This window comes from Rousettus aegyptiacus, unplaced genomic scaffold (genome assembly GCF_014176215.1).
Source record: "Rousettus aegyptiacus isolate mRouAeg1 unplaced genomic scaffold, mRouAeg1.p scaffold_m13_p_2, whole genome shotgun sequence".
In the NCBI taxonomy this organism is placed as follows: domain Eukaryota; kingdom Metazoa; phylum Chordata; class Mammalia; order Chiroptera; family Pteropodidae; genus Rousettus; species Rousettus aegyptiacus.
Window position 1 is genome coordinate 14,965,204 of NW_023416295.1, and position 20,066 is coordinate 14,985,269.

The 20,066-nt window shown below is 53.7% G+C and overlaps 1 protein-coding gene across 14 annotated transcripts in view; it reads left to right on the plus strand.

Annotated features, from left to right (window-relative positions):
* The window catches only part of TNS1 (tensin 1), a 187,007-nt gene that overhangs the window by 132,831 nt on the left and 34,110 nt on the right, over positions 1 to 20,066 (plus strand). For 10 of the 14 annotated variants that reach the window (XM_016156683.2, XM_016156676.2, XM_016156675.2 and 7 more), the window contains 2 exons: positions 7,299 to 8,879; positions 15,056 to 15,139. In XM_016156683.2, the coding sequence (XP_016012169.2) occupies positions 7,299 to 8,879; positions 15,056 to 15,139 (1,665 nt within the window). The remainder of the gene's footprint in view (positions 1 to 7,298; positions 8,880 to 15,055; positions 15,140 to 20,066) is intronic. The other 4 variants (XM_016156678.2, XM_016156680.2, XM_016156679.2 and 1 more) reach the window with 1 other exon arrangement.

A 20,066-nucleotide genomic window follows, 5' to 3' on the forward strand; every position in this document is an offset into this window, starting at 1 on the left:
ATAAAGGTCATGATCAGGTTTTCTGCCCCTACTCCCTCTCGCAGGAGAAAGTCAAGTAAGATGGTATCCGTGTAAAATACTGCGGGTCTTTCCTGAGGAGGGCCTGGGGACACATCCGTCATCGTCACTTGACTGAAGCCCCATATATTATGTTGTGAGGTTCTTGGTCTGTAGCCACAGCTGGAGAGTGTCCTGCCCCCCAGACTCTCGCGGCCACCTTGAAAGCCATTAATGGGAAGTCACTGAACTTGGAGGCAAGAAGACTAGTCTGTTTGCACCTCTGTGCTGGGTGACCTTGGGTGGGGGTGCTGAGCTTCACTGTCCTCCCTGTAACGTGAGGGGTGGGCAGTGGATGAACTGACCTCTTGAGACCTTCAGCTCTAAAAACCCCATGGCTTTTAAAAGGCTCCCTTGGCTCAGCCTGACTTCCCGCTCCCTCTCGGATCTTAGTTCTGTCGCCCTGAGGGCCTGGTGGTGCCAGTGGGAGGGGCTCTGTTTTCCACTTTGATTTCACTGCTGACTTTCTCCATCTTCGATGCCCCCAGGCTGAAATCTGGACTGGGCTCCATTCGGACATTGGGCCTCATGTCTCCCTCTTTCTTTCTTGGCCTTGGCAGAATGGCGGAGGTGGCCACGGGTTAGGCACTTGCCACCTACCCTCCCTGGGCCCACAGATGCAGGTTTGGGGGTGACACTGGCAAAGTTACTTTGACAGGGGACAGAGCCACCTGTGAAAAAATGGACAGCAGCCCTGAGAAGAATCTTGTTCTCTTCTTCCTACTCTCTGAAAATGTAGGGGTTCCTTCGGAGTGCTCTTAAGCCAGAAGACAGGTGTCCGTTTGCCAAACCTGGGCCCATCTGTGTCTTCCCACAGGGCCCAAGGCCTGCGCTTGTCAGCTTGGGTCAGTGGACACCTCCCAGTGGGAACCAAGTCCCTTGGGCTGCACCTGTCTCCTGCCTCCTTTGCTCCTTAAGGGCTGTGACACCTCTGTGTGGTTCCCTTTCAGAGACTCGACTTCTCTTCCACCTTTAATTCTGCTAATCTTCAGAGCCCCTGAGGAAACTCATTCCCGTTTAGAGAAGTTCCAGAACTCTCTACGAGCTGCTGTGAACAAAGGGCTGCCTCAGCCCCCAGCTGGCTGCGGGGTGGGAGGTCAGCGTAGGGGAGGGCCAGGGCTGTCATAGATTGGGCCATAGGAGGTCTCTGCCACCCTTGCCAGGGTGTCTCAGGAGGATGTCAGGTCACACTCGAGCCATGGGGCTGAGGCTCCCCGTGACCCTCTTCCATCCTACCCCCTCCTCACACTCATCTTCCTCGGGCCAGTCAAAACCCAGTGGGTCGCTCTGGCCTGGGGGCTTTCTCAGGCTTCTGCAGCTAGAAGGTTCTCCCATTTCTGTTGGGTGCAGCTTGACATACTTCACGGAAGTCCTGGGTGATAAAGAGGGATTCCCCAGAAGCAGCACCTTCTCTGTCAGGGTTCAGAGATGGACTTTGGGGTATCCATCAACCCCATGAAATTATGTGCAAAATTTATGTTTGTGTATTTATTTTTAGGAAATTGGGCTTTCATGAGCTATCCCAGGGGTCCTTGGCCTAAGAGAGGTAATGTCCACTGGAGCGGCATGTGGCTCGGGACGTCTGTCGGGGATGCCATGGGGTTAGGCTCTGGTCCAGCCAGTTTATCGGGACCTCCTCCATGCCCAGCCTGTGCTACCAACTCTGGAGAATACCCCTCTCTCATGACATTGTGCCTCTCTTTTCTCTTCCTTTTGGGAGAAGCTTGTGGTGTACCTCGAAGCCCTGATTTTTCACTTCTCTGGGTGGCAGTGGACTAAAAGCATCTCAGGGACCGACAGGACTGTGTAAAGCTTTCTGGGCCATTTAACGTGGCGTGAGCAGCATTTACGGAGCACCCTACGTGTGTGTGGCAGACGCTGCGCTCTGTAGGGCCGTCCTGGATCGCCACGCTGGTTGTGCCCTAAGCTCCGAGAGGCCCTGCTCACACGAATGACGTCGCGAATGGTACCACCTGGGAATCAGGCACTGGGGGGAGGGAGAGAGAGAAACAAAGGCCTTTGCTCAAGGAGCACTCAGCTTAGTGGGGAAGACAAACATGGTTAGTAATAATGACTGTCCATTTGGTGATCGGGGTTACCGTAGACCTCCATGAAGGGCGACGGAACATGGAAGAGGTGTATCTGCATCCAGAGGACTGTAGGAAGCGGGTTAGGCCAAGGAAGTCTTCTCAGAGAAGTTCAAACTAAGCCCGAAGGAGGAAGAAGAGGCTTTCTAGGGAGGTTGGGAGTTGTGGGGCAGGGCGAGAAAGGGCCTTTCAAGACAGGGAACAGCAAGCATGGCATGTGTGAGGCACAGAGCAGGGAGGAGCATATAGAGTCGGGGTGTTTGGGGTATTGAGGATGGTGAAGGAATGGCTTCAAAAGGCAAGCAGGGGCCAGGCGATAAAAGGTCTGGCATGTCTAGCAGAGGGTTGTAAGGCTTTACTCTGGGCGATGAGAGCTTTTGACATGGAGAGAGGACGATGTTCCGGGCCTAGTTCAAGGAACTTAGCTCTCGAATCCCAGCACTCTGTGTGGCCAGGCTCTGCATGGTTAAGTGGTCGATGCGAGCTGAGTTGGCAATCAGAGCGGAGACCATTCTTCTGAGTAATGGCTCCGTCTGGCTATTGCGGGGGAGATGGAGTTAGCTCCTCCTCTTTGTCTCCTCTCCAGAAGCACATCCCTGTGGCTTCCTGGTACCCATCACCATCCCCTGTTGCTTCTCAACAGCCCCAGCCCGAGCCCCAGCCTGGCTCCCTCCAAGGTTGGGGGAGAGTCAGTGGCTAAAGGGTTAGCACATCCAGAACTTGCTCTCCTGGCTGCCTCTTGGCCACACTTCAGTCCTTGTCGAAGTTCACCTACCTCCCAGACACACATGGCCTTTGGTGCCCTATTCCCACGTGTAAGGAGCTAGATTCCCTTGCGACCTGCCAGGGACCCCGCCTGCCTCCAAACCGCCTGTTGCGGCGGGCACAGTGCCTCTTCCTATTGGCACTGCATTGATTTTCCTCCACAATGGCTGGTCATCGCTGCTCCGGGTAATGCGTCGTAATGAATTGTTATTCTGTTGGATGTGGACTCAAAGGACTTTTTATCACGAAGGGCCCTATCCCGAAAACCTTAATAAGTCAGCTACTATTCAAAACAGACCTGTCGTGGGACAGGGAGGGGGTCTCCCCTTGTCTCATTGCCAAGGGAGACTTCTTTCTTGTAGTCAGGCTGACGCCTTTATGCTTATGGCTGGGCTGTCTGTTGTGACATCTAAATGACCGAAATCTCCCCACTCAGTGTTATTAAGAGAAGCAAGGGTCCTTAACTTCAGGGCTCAAAATGCTGGCCACCTGCATCAGGTTTTCTCAAGACGTCACCCACTGCATGTGCGCCAGAACCCCGGAATGCTGGTTAACATGCTGCTTCTTGGCCCCGCCCCAGACCTGTGAGTGAGAGTCTTTGGAGGTCGGGCCCCAGGGTCTACATTTTTAACCATCCCCAGAGGAGAGTCTATGAACATCATAATTAGGAAACAACTGCCCTAAACCCATATCACCTGAGCATCCTGCCTGTATTTCTTCCGTTCTTTTTTAAGCGTGTAGACCGGATGTGCTTTCCTTTCCCGCATCCTGGCCTGTTCTGTGCTTCCAGCCCCGCGCACACCTCTGCAGTTCGCTGGAGAGAGCCTGGGGAGCAGGGCCACATCCAAGTCAGCTGGGGATTTTCCTCAGAGCTTTCCAAAAGTATGACTCGCACATCTGGATTACGGCCGCCATGGAATAAAGGCCCCTTGGTGCGATCGAACTCAAGGGTGGAGTCTAGGGCTCGGAGCAGCTGCTGGGAAGAGTGAGGAGATGTATGCAGACAGAGCAAGTGGGGCTTTGCGGACGAGACGGTGGACTTCTCAACTTCCCCAGCGAACCGGGCAGGGAGATGGCCCGTGAGACGGGGCGTCCCGGCTGGCCCGGGATCGGGGCCTGGGCGCTGGCCACCCTGGCCTGCCTGTGATCATGTTTCCCCTGCAGTTTCTTCTTCCATTCCATTGTCATCCATGCCAGTATCCACGGCCCCAACCAGTCAGGCTCCTCCCTCTACCCCCTGCCCTCCTCGCACTCGGTGTTCAACTCCCTCTCACCTGAGATGGTTTTACCTGGGCCGGCCATGCCCGCGGGCTGCTGGACCTCCGAGCTGGATCTGGCGGCCCTCAGCTTAAGAGCCTCACGCCTTCTCAGTCCCCCCCTTCCCTCCCCCACTCCGTTCCACTCCTCCTTGCTCTACCCGCCTCTCTCTTTCGCCCTTCCTGCCTTAATAGATTGAAACCGACCTTGTGTTCCGGCTTCTTGTGGTCCCGGTAAATAGCTCTTAATGTGGCTGTGGTGGATGGGGAGAAGGAGCGTGGGTGTGTGTGCCCCGGTGTGGGGGGTGGGGGACACCTACCTTCGTCTCTAAGGAGAAGTGCGGGGGGTACGTGGCCCGCAGGTCCTGACCTCACGGGGGCTGGATAGACCTGGGATGGGCCTGGGTGTCCTCGGTTTCTCCCCTTGATATGCAAAGGATGACAGCCACTGAAAGTTACAAAACAGCCTGCATGCGGCCAGCACTTGGGTAGTCAAGAGCAGCCGGGCCCTCCTTTTGAGGACAGAAATAGACATTTGCAGTTTTACTGAGCAAACAGGATTTAATTACACAATTTACAAGTCTTCCGTTTTCTTACTAAGCCTTCGTGGCCTGGCAATTATCGCTCCTAAAGTTGTTGCTCCTAACAGTCGCTCGTGTTGGGGTAAATTACATGGCGGAATCGGTTTAATATTGACATTTTCAAAATCAATGAAGAGTGGGGCCTGGCCAGCAAGGGCAGGATATTAGGTGGTAGGTATCGGTGTGAATTCTCCCTCTTGGCCTTGGGGATGCTTTCTTATCTCTTTTGCCAAAAAAACTCTTCTTTTATGAACCTAAGCGAGGTGATGGAGCGGGTCTGTTTTCTGCCGGAAGGAGAGAGCACTCTCAGATTTGTACCCAGTGCTTCTCATCGCCTTCTGTCCGAGTGTAAACGGGGAGGCCGTGGGGCGCTCCGCAGTTTGCTTGCTGCTTTCTGCACTTCCCAGACCATGTGAGCACGGATTTGCGGGCTTATGTGCAGGGCATGGAGGAGAATCCTAGCCAGGGAGGAACACTCTGGCATCTCACAGTGTGAGCTGCAGAGTGTGGCCAGGGCTCGGGAATGGGCCTGCTTTCTCCAGGGCCAGCAGCTTGTCAGGTCCGGTGAGAAGGAACGATAGCTCCTCAGACTCCCACTCATTGCTGCGAGGGGCCCATCTTCATGGGACCACTCCCAGATATCTGCGTGGATGAGAAGCTTCCGTCTCTAATACTTTTCTCTTCTGGAAATAGCCAGCGGGGGTTCTCTTTTGTGTAGCAAGACACTCAGTTCTTTGGAGAGACAGACTTGAGGGGCAGGCTCTCTCATCTGCCAGTGTCCACCCTTTAGGGATGCTGACCGGCGGGTTGGGAGACGCAGCCATGCCAGCAGCTGCCTGTTAGCAGCCTTCAGGTGGCACAAGGACCAGCCCCATCCCTGTGAGCTCTAGGCTCCTTTAACAATTACTGGCCCAGTGTCACTTAGGTTCTGCTGCTGGCTGAGGTCTGAAAGCTCCAGGGAAAACTTGGGGGGAGGGGCAGAGAGAGAGTTCTGGAGAATGAAGTGACTTGGCAGAGCATCCAGCCCCCGGGTATGTATGTGGACAATGTGCCCTGTCGGGCATCTCTGCTCGCACTCACTCAGTGACGTCATTTGCTTGGCCTGTGGTTTGTGTGTGTGTGTGCGCCGATCAGGATGTTCCTGTTTTGTGGTTGTCTGATCACTTGCTTTTGGCCGTGGGCTTCTGTATGAGTGTTTATTTTTAGAGGCTGCCACTTCTGGCCTGAGGGCTGGTCCTCGGGCATGGTAGGAGTTCCTAGTTTCTGAAATGTTTGTGGCTTCAAATTTAAGTATTTATTTCAGGGTATCGCTGCCTTTCATGTGTTCATTTTACTGTGTGTGTACGTATGTCTGTGTGAGGTATTAGAGTCGGTGTCGGAAAATAAAAATCATGTGCTCTTTGAAGTTCTAATTTTAAATTAGTTTTAATTCTAATTGAGTTTTATTTTAATTAAGTCTTAAATTAGTTCAGATTTTAAGCTCTAGCTTTATCAGGTACTATCTGCAACTAAATGGTTTCAATACTCTCTGCACCTCAGTTTCTCCATGTTTAAAATAGGCATAACATTCCCCGACTCGTGGAAAGAATGTATGTGTAAATTGCGTGGCCAAGTGTTTGGTGCATGTAGGTATTTGCTGCATGTTAGCTATTATTATTGTTGTTGCTGTTGTTGTTGTTGTTATATTTGTGTATTTGTATCCATGCCATGCTATCTGGTACGCTTGTGCAAGAGTCCTTCTTCATCTTGGGTATACTGGAGCATTTGATTCGTGTAAATTCTAGGTGTTTGATTTGGGCGATTATTTGTTGGGTGACTCTGTGTGTCTCTGGACATCTTTGTGTTGAGTGTTCTGTGTGTGTGCGTGTGTGTGTGTGTGTGTGTGTGTGTGTGTGTCAGGCCAGGGCTGGGCTGCTGACTGTACAGGGTGTGAAATCACTGAGTTCCTCTGGGTGGGGAAGTTCTTCGTTCCTGAGTCAGCCCTTTGGCCTTGAGCCACTCAGCACTCACTTTTTCCTTTCAGAGAAAGTATTGCTCACGAGGCTCCCAGAGCCAGCTGTAGACACAGTGACACAGGGAACACCTCTCTCCCTGATGAAAACTTCTGCTTTTTGTTCTTGATCCCTAAGATGCTTCCCCTTGTTTCTTGGACCCCCTTTCCAGAACTCCCCGGGGTCCCAGCATTCATAGCAAAAGTATGTCCCATTTGACACGGGGCCTCCTCACTTTGCTGAGCCCAGTACTTCCAGGCCCTTGGGAAGTTAGTGAAATGTCAGAGGCGGGTGTTGGCCTGGGGCGTCTTGACCCCCAGGAACCCCTGCCCAATCTTCAGCTCTGCTGCCTGGTCCTGGAGCTAGATGTTGGGATGGGCTCTGGCCAAAAGCCTAGGGTAGGGGTCCTTTTGACTTTTCATCTTTTTGCCACCTCGGCTCGATTTCAGGGTGCTGAGAGGAGGATCTAGGGAATGGAATCTCTTTCTGCTTTCCTTGGGAGACTGGAAGATGTCCTTGCCTCCCACTGACATCTGCTCTCTGTTGCTCTTTCTCCCGCAGAGGTTGTGGGACACACCCAGGGGCCGCTGGACGGGAGCCTGTATGCCAAGGTGAAGAAGAAGGACTCGTTGCACGGCAGCTCAGGGGCCGTCAATGCTACACGTCCTGCCCTGTCAGCCACCCCCAACCACGTGGAACACACCCTCTCCGTGAGCAGTGACTCGGGCAACTCCACGGCTTCCACCAAGACAGACAAGACCGATGAGCCTGCCCCCGGCCCCTCCAGTGCCGCTGCTGCCCTGAGTCCCGAGGAGAAGCGTGAGCTGGACCGCCTGCTCAGCGGCTTCGGCTTAGAGCGAGAGAAGCCAGGCATCATGTACCACACCCAGCAACTCCGGTCCCGCCCTGCGGGGGGCCCTGCTGTGTCCTCCTCTGGCCGCCACGTTGTCCCAGCCCAGGTTCACGTCAACGGTGGGGCCTTGGCATCTGAGCGGGAGACAGACATCCTTGACGATGAGCTGCCCAACCAGGATGGGCACAGCGTGGGCAGCATGGGCACTCTGTCCTCCGTGGATGGGATCACCAACACCAGTGAGGGGGGCTACCCAGAGGCCCTGTCCCCACTTACCAACGGTCTAGACAAGCCCTACCCCATGGAACCTATGGTCAATGGCGGAGGCTACCCCTACGAGTCTGCCAGCCGGGCAGGGCCTGCCCACGCTGGCCACACGGCCCCCATGCGGCCCTCCCACTCTACACAGGAGGGTTTAACTGGCTACCAACGGGAGGGCTCCCACCCAGCCTGGCCACAGTCAGTGACCACCTCCCACTACAGCCATGACCCCAGCGGTATGTTCCGCTCTCAGTCCTTCCCGGACGCTGAGCCCCAGCTGCCCCCAGCTCCAGCCCGCGGGGGAAGCAGCCGGGAGGCTGTGCAGAGGGGCCTCAGTTCCTGGCAGCAGCAGCAGCAGCAGCAGCAGGAGCCTCGCCCTCCTCCTCGCCAGCAGGAAAGAGCCCACTTGGAGAGTCTGGGGCTCGGTAGGCCTAGTCCCCAACCGTTGGCAGAGACCCCCGTGCCTGGCCTCCCTGAGTTCCCACGGGCAGCCTCCCAGCAGGAGATCGAGCAGTCTATCGAAACCCTCAACATGCTGATGCTGGACCTGGAGCCAGCTGCGGCTGCCGCCCCCCTGCACAAGTCCCAGAGTGTCCCAGGGGCCTGGCCAGGGGCCTCCCCGCTCTCTTCCCAGCCCTTCTCTGGCTCCTCCTGCCAGTCCCATCCGCTGACCCAGTCCAGATCTGGCTACATCCCCAGTGGGCATTCCTTGGGAACCCCTGAGCCAGCTCCACGGGCCTCTCTGGAGTCCGTCCCTCCTGGCAGGCCTTACTCACCTTATGATTATCAGCCATGTCCGGCTGGGCCCAACCAGAGCTACCGTCCAAAGAGCCCAGCCTCCTCCTCCTCGTCCTCCGCCTTCCTTCCAACCACCCACAGCCCTTCAGGGCCTCAGCAGCCTCCGGCGTCTCTCCCTGGCCTCACCGCTCAGCCTCAGCTCTCACCAAAGGAAGCGACTTCAGATCCATCCCGAACTCCGGAGGAGGAACCCTTGAACTTGGAGGGGCTAGTGGCCCACCGGGTAGCAGGTAAGAGCTTCAGTGCTGAGGATCCCCTCCTTACGCCCTCCACACCGTCCCTCTTTGGTCCTTGTTCATCATGCTGTGGGGAGGGGCAGGCACGGCCATCATCCCTCAACAGATGCTGCTTCGGCCTAGAGAAGAGGCTGTCAGGAGCCCACACACTAGCCATCCCTTCCCGCGTTCATTGTCTGTTAGGCTCCAAGGCAGGCATTGAGATTGATAGGTCAATGCATTTTAGTTCCTGTCCTCAAGGAGCTTATAGTCCAATGAGGGGACAGATACACAGATAATTCTAATAGAGTAAAATGTGTGCTACAACAGAGATGGGGACCACAGCCCCAGAGCCTGAGGAAATTAAGGCTTACCACCTAAGGCAATCAGGGAAAGCTTCCTATAGGTGGTGACTTTGGGGCTGGAGTACAGATTTTCTGGGCAGAGAGATGCTCTCTGCAACCGCTTGCAGTTCTCTCTGTCCTCAGACTTCAGTTTCTTGGGGAAGGCATGGAAAAGGCTGGAGGGAGGTCTCTACAGACTTGAATTCCCTCCTGGGCCCTCCCAGAGGCATAATGAAGCCCGAAGCCCGGGATGGTGTCCAGAAGCTCTCAGGCTCTTTCCGAGTGGTCAGCCCTGGTGGATCCTTCCAGAGTATTTCTCTGTTTCAGGGGAGGCCAAGGTCCCCCTTCTTGTCCAGCTGTCCTGTTGGCCCTTGCTTTAGGCAGCTTTGTATGGGAAGCAGGCACTGAAAAACAAAGCTCCATTTTCTATCATAACATGAATATACTTATCTTTCTGGAGAAAGGAGAGAGAATGGAGCAACCAGAAGAACTTACCAGGGAGATAAAGGCAAGAAATGAAAGAGTGTCCGGGGCCATGTTGGGAGGGACAGGAAGGGCTCCCTTCCTTCCCGCTGACCTAAGCCTATGACCATTCCATGGGTGCAGCCAAACTGGGTGGGGAGTCCTATGGGTTGGTTTTGTCATGAACGTAAAGCCCAGGCAGGGGTGAACCAGAGGCTGGTGCTGGGGGAGCCTTGTGCCAAGTTCCTCAGCTGATGGGTTAGTGGAAGCCCAGGGAGGAAAAGAGTCTGGGCAGCTGACTCTGCCCTCCACCCCTTTCCTTAATTTTAGGGGAAGCTGAGTCACTATGCCAGCTGCATGCAGGGAGGGAGACACCCTCCCTGGGGATGGACGGTGGGTTTGGGGAAGTAGCGGCGAGTAGACCAGCTGGCTATCGGGCTGGGCCCAGGACCTGGGTGTGGGGGCATGGACAACCTGCTCCTGTCCTTCAGAGCAGAGTGCAGTCCCCAGCGCAACTCTTGGTAACTCGAAATGGGCCGTAATGGAAGTATTTACATCACGGAAGCTGGCAGTCAGGGCTTCACTTCCCCCTGGAGAGCTGGTCTAACAGCACATCATTGCTTCTCCACAAGAGTCAAAATGTAGGATGAGTACTCTGTAACCCTAGAAGGGAAAGAAAGTCTCCATGGGGTGGTCCAGATGGGGCTGTTGTCTTCTGCTTCCTCCCATGTCTAGGCCCCTGAGATAAGGACTCCCCGGCTTCTTTATCAGCAGAGATGCTTTTCCTCCTGGTTTTGTTGAAGGGAGAGAAATGAGGCCCTCTTGGTATTTTACAGAGTTGGTATGTAGCCTGAGACATAGCGACACTCTAGCCTAATGATGGGCAGGATCCAGGGGGCTTTTCTCTGGGGGAAATAGATGAATTTCCACCCCTTACCAAAACCCTTCTGTATAGCTCTCCTGGAGCTTGCTCAAGAGGAAGCCATACCTTAATGGTCTAGGAAGGATGTCCATCTTAGAGTGCATCTCCCTTTAGCCTTTTCTCTCCTACTAGCTTCCGTGGTCTTGGCTATCAACCTCCGTATCCTATAGCTGCTCAGTCTTTGGCTGCCAAGAAGTCATAGGAAGGGGGCGAAATTGTTGGCACATCTCTGCTCCCATATCCTCCACCAACTGTGAGTGTGACTCAGTCAGGAGAAGGGATGAGATGTAGAGAAGGAAGGGACAGTTATATTTGGTTTCCAGGGCTATAAAAGGGCCTCTTTGGTCCATGCCTTGTCATGAACAGTATTTCTTATGTCAGCAAGTCCTGCTCGCACAGTTTCAGTAGCCCTTCAGGGTGTCTGCAATGCTTGTATAGATAAAGACACATAGGTAGGATCAATATAGAGAATAATCTAAGAGCCAGGGAGGATAGACTTCCAGCATTCTACCTTCTTATCAAGAAACTGGAACATAAGCTTTAACACGAGTAACCCAGGAAGCTCAGATCTGAGAGAGAACCTCTTCATGGCCATGAACTTGATCTGGTTTCTCCTGGCTTTTCTCCCTCGAGTCTGCCTTATTCTCCTTGGCTGTTCCCCATACCACAGTACTATGTCCCTGGTTGATTCCACTTTGATCAACCACTCTTTATATTTTATTTAAGCTTAGATCACAGAGAATGTAGGGGTAGTTTTCTTGACTTGATAGAAGGTAGATATCAGAAGCCTGTAGCATGCATCACACTTTCTCGTGAAACATTAGGAACATTCCCATTACAGCTAGGGACAAAATAAGAATACTTGTTATCACCACTATCATTTAACATGGTCTTAGATATCCTAGCCAGTGCAATAAGACGAGAAGAAGAAATAAGAGTCAGAGTTGGTGAGTCCAATCAAGTTATCTTATGATCTCGATTCTGTGACTGGACTGATCTCAGATGTCTCTAGAGGTGGAGACTTCAGGGCATGTTGGAAATAAGATGTGGATGTTATCCTTAAGGAATGTAGAGTTTATTAAAGGAAGAAAAGAATTGGAACTTGAAAATGAAGTCTTTCATAATAAGGGAGGTATGGAGAAAGTTCTCCGGGAGTGGGGGAAAAAGGAGATATCACTATCAGTTAAGAGATTGGAGAGGTTCTGTGTTGAGTGTGGGTTTAAAACCCACAGAGCGTTGGACAGTGAGTAGGAGTTTGAAAGTGAATGGGGTCATTGGAGAGAAAGGGTTCATAGTGTAGACAGTAAAGCATGGGAAATGTTTGAAGAATAGAGTAGATTGAGAGCATACAGGCAGTATAAGATTAGTTAAGAAAGATAGCCCAGGACCTGCCTCTGTTTGGTCTTAAATACCAGACTAAGGAGTTCGAATATTGCCTAGCAGCAATGTAGGAAGCCATTACTTCATTTTAGTCTGGAGAATATGCCATGATCAGAGCTATAGTTTAGGAAGATATGTATACCTGGTGAGTCCGGGCAGGAAGAATGCAAAATGGGAGTGATTTTGAGTCAGGAGATATAGGAACTTATTAGATAGCCCAGGTAATGGGGACTGGATTAGGGTGCTGACCATGGGAATGAGAAAGAAGAGAGGGATGCTGTGGAAGTCGTAGGTGTTTGCAAATTGATTGGATGCGGTGGTTGAGGGAGAGGGAGACATCAAAAATGATTCTGAGGCTCCATGAACAGCAAGAGAATGTTTTTTCCATTCTGGGTCTTAGAAGGAAGGGCAAGTTTGGTGTACGATGAAGACCCAGGGTTAGATATGTTGAGCTTGAGGTGATGATGGGGCTTCCATGTATGGGAGGCAGTTGAACATGCAGAATTGGAGCTTGAAAGAGTGAAGAGAGCTATAGATTTTGGAGCCCTCTTCGTAAAGGCGAAGTTTAACGCTTTGGGCATGGACAAGATCTCTACGTCAGAGGGTGTGGGAGAAAACAGCTTAAGGGAAATAGCCATGAGGGGAATGGAGGCTGTGCAGGGGACTGAGAGTGAATGCTCAGGGCAGCGAGAGGAGGCCAGGACCGTGGGTCATCACAGAAGCCAGGATGTTCAAAGGTTTCTGGTGGTGGGGGCGGGGGGCGGGAAGAGTGGGGGTTTAGTAATGTCGCTGTGGAGAGATGATCAAGAGGATTGAGAAAAATGCGTTGGGCTTGCCAATTAAGTGGCCCCAGTGAGTTTCAAAGGCATATTTTCCGTAGAGTGCTGGTGACAGAAGCCAGGCCGAGGGACTGAGGAGTGAGTGGAGAGGGAGTGCAGACAGCATGTCGACTACTCTTTTGAGTGGTTTCGTGATAAAAGGAGACAAGATGGGAACTAAAGAGGTAGCAAGATTTAAGAATTTTTTTTTTTTTTTGGTAAATATAAGGACCATTAGAATTTTTTTGGAGGGCGGAGAGAGAGAGAGAGAGAGATTGGTTGAATATGAATACAGAGAGGAGAGGGAGAAAAAAAGATAAGAGAGAAAAAATTGATGAAATAAGATCTCTAAGAATGTAAGAAGGGCTTAGAAGGCTGGGTGGATGATTTAGGCTCAACCCGGAGGTGCGATACCTCTTCAAGAAATAATAAAGGATGGATACAGATATAGGGAGATACTGGTGTCAGGCTCTGAGAGCTTGTATTGAGAACCCAATTTTTACATTTCTTCATGGAAATAGGAGATGAGATAAAGCCCCATTCAATTTTTTATTCAACATGAGATGCTAGTCTCTGCTACATGCTAATCTATGCTCTAGAAAGGATGATGGTAAACAAAAGAGGTAAAAATCTTTGCCATCATGGTGGAGGTAGAGACAATAAAAAAATAAGGAAATACATACATAATGTATCAGACGGATGATAAATGCCATAGAGATGAAATAAAATAGTGAAGAAGTGCCAGTGAGGGGAAGAGGGTGGGTGGATGATTGTACTTTATACAGGATGGTCAGGGAAGGCTTCTCTGGGTGGTGAGAGAATGTGCCAGGTAGACCAGCAAGTGCAAAGGCCCTGAGGCAAGAGTACGCTGAACCTGGGGAGTATTGTGGGACACTAAGTCAGATAGGTGATGGGAATGGGGGGCAGCTTACACGGGCCTTTTACTCAGCGTGGTATGAGAGGCCTTAGGAAGGATTTGGGCAAAGGAGCGACTTCATCTAACAGGATCAGTGTGGCCTGGATGGAAGGAGGCTGCCGATATTGATCAGCATGGTATCTGTGGTGACGGTGAGAAGTGCCGATTGTAGGCTTATTTTGGAGGTGGAGCCATGAAGACTTATAGATAGATTAGACATGAGATGTGAGAGAAAGAAAAGTCGAACGACCAAAAGATGGAGTCGCTCTTTATCGAGATGGGTATAGGTGTGGGAAGGGCAGTCTTAGAGGAGATACCAGAAGTGCGATTGGATGTGAGCTGCCCACGAAACATCCAAGATGGTGGTATGTACGAGTCAGGAATTTCAGGGGGAGACGTTAGAGCTTAGAAATGTGGGGTTGTCGGTATGTGGATGTCACGTAAAGCATACCACTGCATGCTGTCACCTAGGGGATGAGCACAAAGGGTAGAGGAAAGGTCCCAGGGGTGAGTCTTGGAACCTCACACATTCAGTGCTTGGAGACTGGTATGGAGCAGCTTGCGAAGTAGAGGAAAGCTGAAAGGTCGTCATTCCCTGGAACCCAGGACGGAGTGATATTGGCCACTGGGAGGCCCCTGTGTGTGAAGGTTACCTGAGAGTCAGCTAAGGTGAATAAAAGGATGACATGGCAGGTCCTTGTAGTGCATCCGCACAGGCTCGTTTCAAGGACCTTTCGGCAGGAGTAGAAAATCGCGAGTGGCTTTCACAGAAGAGGATTATTAAAGTAGGTGTGATGGAGGAACACAGGGCCGAGGGATGCTTGGATGCTCGGGAGTATGACCCTGGGCTCACACTGGCAGGGTCACAGCTGAATTCAGAAAGAGACAGGTGGCCATGAGAGGAGAGAGGACCTGGGATGGGGCCATGCTCACTGAAGGACGGACGATGCCCAGGGTGACAGATTGACATCTGGCCCCAGGCCGGCACCTTCTTGCTCCATGATGGGGTTAGAAATCAGAGGGACGTGGGGTCCTGCTAGACAGCAGGAGGTCCACTGACCCTTAGGAGAAGCAAGACCCTGGATCTGCCTCCTCCTCTTGTCTGACACCCTCCCCGCCTCCCTCCGGCGTGTGGCCAGATCCCGGACTCAGAACACCAACTAATCTCGATTTTCTCTTTGTTTTTGTTTTCTTTCGTCTCGTTTACTGCCTTGTCCCTTTCGTTCTTCGTGTGTCCCATGTCCATCTGCCCCGTGTGCCACGGGCGTGGTGCCTTCCTTGCCTGGTGTCATCCCTTCCTTTCCTGCTCGCCTCTGCTCCCTGCCGGCTCCCCTGGGTGGGGCGGGCAGCGTACAATGCCAGACTGCAGAGCATTGGGCAAAGCGTCAGCTCCCGGCATCCTCTCCACCGGCTCCGATCTTCCTCCCTCTCTAGTTGGTTCCTGTTCTCCCCGTTTCCCCTTTACATCTCCTTGGCCCTCGCCTGAGCCCTCATTTTCTCTCTCTTCCCCTCCTTCCTATGCCGTTCCTTGCAAACTTTCGACCCTTTTCTCGTTTTTCCATCTCCCTCTCATTTTTCTTCTTCTGTCCTCTTTTCCCATCTCTTTTGTATTCTCTTTGCCCCCCACTCCCGTTCTTTTCTCACTGTGCCCCTTTCCTCTCCTTGCTCACTTCTCCCTCCTCCCTCTCCCCACGCCCTCTCTCCCTCATTCTGCATGAGCGAGTGCTCCCACTTCTGCATGGACACACACCTGATGCTTCTAACCTTGGCCTCACCTGCGGGGAGCAGGGTCTGGGGTAACTAGCCTAACTTTTAGGCTCCCTAGGGACATGCAGGCCTTTGCAATGAGGGTGCTTATTGAGGGCTCGGGACAGCCTGGCTCTCTGGCCGCCGTGGCCAGACCGTCTGGGCTGCCAGGCCAGGGCCTCAAGCAGGAGCCAGGCTGTGCTTTGCATGGACCACTGGGCACAAGACAAAGAATGGTGCCCCAGCTCCTGCTGCTCTGTCCACTCTGGAGTTCAGCACTCCCTGGGGACAGAGTACCTCCTGTGACCCCATCATGAATCTCTGACCCATGTTGAGCGTCAGGAGTCCTGGGTGTGGTCCTGGCTTTGCCTGTGACCACCTCTGTGACCCTGGAAAAGTCTCTTCATTACCCAGAGCTCAGTTTCCCAATGTGAAAAATGGAGGGATCACAGCCCTGCTGTGTGTTTTTTTGCAAGGTGGCTTGATGAGCCCCAACATGGTAGGGTCCTCATCAAGGGTCACATTGATCTATTTGAGGGTGATGTAATCTCCTGCATCTGCCCCCGGTCTTCTGGACATACAGGCCATAGGCTGTTAGCCCTGGGAAATTTCTCACTTTGCTCTCTCCCTCTCCTCGAGCCCAGAGGCAGGGTCAGGGAGGAGACGATGCTCAGGCTTGCCCCCCGCCGTGACCTTGAGCCTGTCCAGGAGAAGGCTTAGAGAGTGCTGGGGACAGTTGACTTCCTGTGGCAATATCTGGCGCTTTCCCAGACCCTCCTTCTCCTGGTCCATGGATAATGGGGAGATGGCTCTAGCAGAATGGCTGTCTGCCTCCTCTCCTCTCCCTCTACATTTTCTCGGCCCAGTGGTGGGGAGCACAGCATTCAGCTGGGCCCGAGGTTGGCGACCATTCTGGGGTGGTGGGCCTGACCTGAGGGGAGCTGGCATGCTTGCCCTGGGGCTGCTAGTGTGATCGCCGTGTGGCTTTCTGGTGCCCTGGCCCAGCAGGTGGCCTCCCGGATCGCCTCGCTTCCAGACCCCCAGGCATGCAGCTGGACACCCGGCCCCGCCACCTGGAGCTGAGGAATCCAGTCTTCTGGAAATTGGAAGGCTGGAAAGAAGAGCTGGGTCTGTGGAGGGGGTGGAGATGGCCCAGCCGGGGGTGCTGGGGAGGCCTGCGATGAAGCCTGACGCTGGGGCATTTGTCCGTGGTACCCAGGGTGGTGGGCGGCTGTGTTCTGCCAGTGTGTTTATTCGTGTGTGTTGGGGTACAGCCCGAGAACTGTAGTGTGTGTGTGTGTGTGTGTGTGTGTGTGTGTGTGTGTGTGTGCGCACGTGTGCGTGCGTGCATGTGTGTGTTAGTGTGCGTATTAGATGGAGGGGATTCAATGCTTCAGGTCTGGCACACTTTAGGGGAGCCTTGGAGCCAGCTGTTCCCCCAGCACAGCACCACCCTGGGGAGCAGAGTGAGGAGCCCGGGAAACAGGCTGATGTGCCCTGCTCTCCAGGTCTGGCAGCCCGTGTGGAGGCCCTGGGCTGAGGCGACCACTGTCCAGCAGGCTGCCAGTGCCCTTGGAGGGTGACACGGGGCTTCTGAAGCGTGTAATCACCCTAAAGGCCACGTCCTTCCCGTGAGGGCACCCCACCCGTCATGCTCCTGGGGCTGGAGTCTTCCCTGCAAGACTCCCAGAGCCCTCCACCACTTCTTCCGCCTCTCTTCACGAGCTTCCTCTGGCCTGCGCGCTCTTGCTGGGGAAAGGGCTGACCATATGGGTTCTGAGAGTAACTGAACCACCGCCATTCCTGCTGGGTGAAGGCTTTGTGCGCACACACTGGTGTGTATGCGGATAAGTGCGTGTGTGCCTGTGTGTGTGTAGGGAGCGGAGCACATAGGGACAGAGGCCAGAGGGGGAGAGAACGGGTCCTAGAGACCGAGAAGGCCTGGGGTCGAGGGCCGTGGTGGAGGGGAGGAGAGCAGTGGGGGGAGCAGACCTATTTTTATTGTCGGTCAGTCTCCAGGACGTGAGGCAAGGGTGTTCTCTCTCTGGCATTGGCTGTCAGCTTGTGTGCAGACGGCCCAGCATGGCCGAGGAACAATGAGGCTCTCTTCTCTCCCCTCCGCCCTGCCCCGTCTCCCCTCCCGTAGGGAAAGACAAGAGAGAGGGGACATGGCTCTCTGGGCACTGAGGGGCAGATCTGGGCCTGCCAAGGGGGACAACAGTGAGACACTGTGTTCAAAGAATGTGAAAGGCCCTGACTAGCCACTGGTGCCGTGGGGCGCTCTGCGGGGGGAGGGGCTGTCCCATGAGAGTGGAATGCAGGGTCTTCCCCTTTCTGCAGAGGGGGGCTCTCCTGCAGTACCCTAGCTCTTCAGAGGTCATTCTGGCCGCCCCCTTGCCTCTGAACAGAGCCAGTCTGGTGGCAGTGGACAGGAGACTTGAGGAGGTGAGACGGCTCTCAGACGTGCAGCTGCCTCGAGCGAGGGTCTCCCGTCCTCCACTGATGGGAAGCCCCTCCCACAGTGCGGCCTCCCCTCTGGGCATCACAGTCGTCTGCACTGAACATGGAGGGTGTCCTGGGCACACCAGGGAGAATGTTCTCTGTCCTTCTGGGAGATTCAGGGCCTCAAATTCAAACAGACCCACTTTTCAAGGGCAGACATCAGATCCCACACAGGGAAACTGGCCACCCCTCACCGAGGCTCGGGGATCTGCCAGCAAGAGGCTGTGGGGCTGGGTGAGCCGGAACTGAGAGTGGCCCTAATGCATTTCTGTTAACCTTGGGGCTGAACTTAGCTCCAAAGCCCAAGAGCCTTTCCAGAATGGGCCTCCTTTGTCACAATTATTATTAGAAAATCAATGGCTATGTCTGTTTCTCTCTAATGTTTTATGCCAGGAACAAAATGAGCAGTAGTTATGGACCAAGCTGCCCAGGAAACCTGAGGCGGAGGGGCTTAGTGGAGGCGGGGAAAGCACGGACCAGGGCGGCATCGCTCGCCGGCATGGCGGGAGGTGCAGGCGGCTTTTCTGAGGGTTGGGGACAGGATTTGCTGCAGGGTCCCCATAAGCTGCTCAGTCATTTTAGAGCCATGCCTGGCCTCGGGCTGGGACAATGTGAACACCTCCCCCCCTTTTTCTATTCTGAAAGTCAGGGCACTTCAAGGCGAGGGGCTTATGTACTTTAAGTAGTTTGTAAGTCCAGATCATGGTCTCCATTTGGACTCCGTTTTCCCCGGTTAAAAAGGCAGCAGGCTGCCTCTGAATAATAAATAGCCCAAAGTAGAGACTTGAAACACCACCGGGTACCTTCCGTGTTTATAAATGTGTGCCAGTCCAGCTGCTCTCCAGACAGGGCCTCCGATTATGCGAGAGTGTGAGTGTGAGTGTGTGTGTGTGTGTGCGCACGCGCCCTGGACTTGGCCGCCGGCAGCCTGTTCTTCATAAGTAGGAGGACTTCCCAGCATGTGTGCCTCATGGCAGCCTTAGTGCCTGTGCCAGGCGGGAGCCGGGAGGCCGCCCAGGGCGTGCAGACCCCACTGTGGATGGTAGATGCTGATTCGGTCTGAATGAGGGTGATTTCTGCTTGGCTGCTTTGGCACATCCCTAGGGACCAGCAGTGCGTGCATGTGTGTTTACGTGTGTGTGTGCACATGTGCCATGGGACGGCGTCCCCAGGTGTGCTGCCATGAGGCGGGTCCACCCAAGGTTCCAGTCCCATGTGACTTTTGGTAAGTCCCAGTACCTCCCCTCCCCTCCCCTGATCTTGGGTAGTGGTGAATGCAGGGCTGAGACTCTCCTGGCACAAGATAATCAAGACTAAGAGCCCGTCCTCGGGCTGGGTCTTGGCCTCTGGGACCCAGGAAGTACGTTTTCTAGGATTCTGGAGCCAGCTCCGTGAAGCAATGGGTTCTGTGCCGCAGCCCAGCTGTGGGAGGAGTGGGAAGGAAGGACGGTGGGGCTGACGGCATCCCTGGGCCTGTGCAATGGAAGGAAGTACAGAAAAGCAGATGGAGCCCATGGCTCCAGCTCTTTGTCTGCTGTCCTGCCAGGAGGAGCAGGGAGGGAACCTGGGCCATCCTTGAGGCAAGAAAAGTTGTGGATAGCTAAGGGGCCAGCCTAAGGAAAGTTGGTAAGAAGTTTCAGAGGTGCCATGGATGAAGTTGGGGAACCCCAGAGAAGGCCAGCAATACTCCAGGGGCCAGCTGGGGCTGGGAACTTTAGTCATCTCTTTGTTTCTTTTTGGGAGCATCATTTGCAAGATGATGCATTATTCAATCCTTCTAAAAGTTCTTCCCCACGGGCCTGATGTTGCTTGTTGGTTGATCAGTCGCCTTGGAGACTGTCTGTCCTCCCTCCACCTTCCCTCATTTGCCTGGAAGCTCTGGCCCTCTGCCTCCGGGCCTTGGAAAGAGTTGACATCTGTTTCTTGTATCAGTCTTTTGTGCTCTGGGCCCCAACTCTGTGTGCGGAGTAGATTCCTGGTGAAGGCCAGCCCAATGTAAGCAGGTCCCCCACCCTGCAGAGAAACCCAGCGTGTGGGCAGAGGGAGGCTGGGGGAGGTGCAGAGGGGAGGCAGGCCCGGCTCCAGCATGGCCCCTGAGCTTGCACTGTTTTC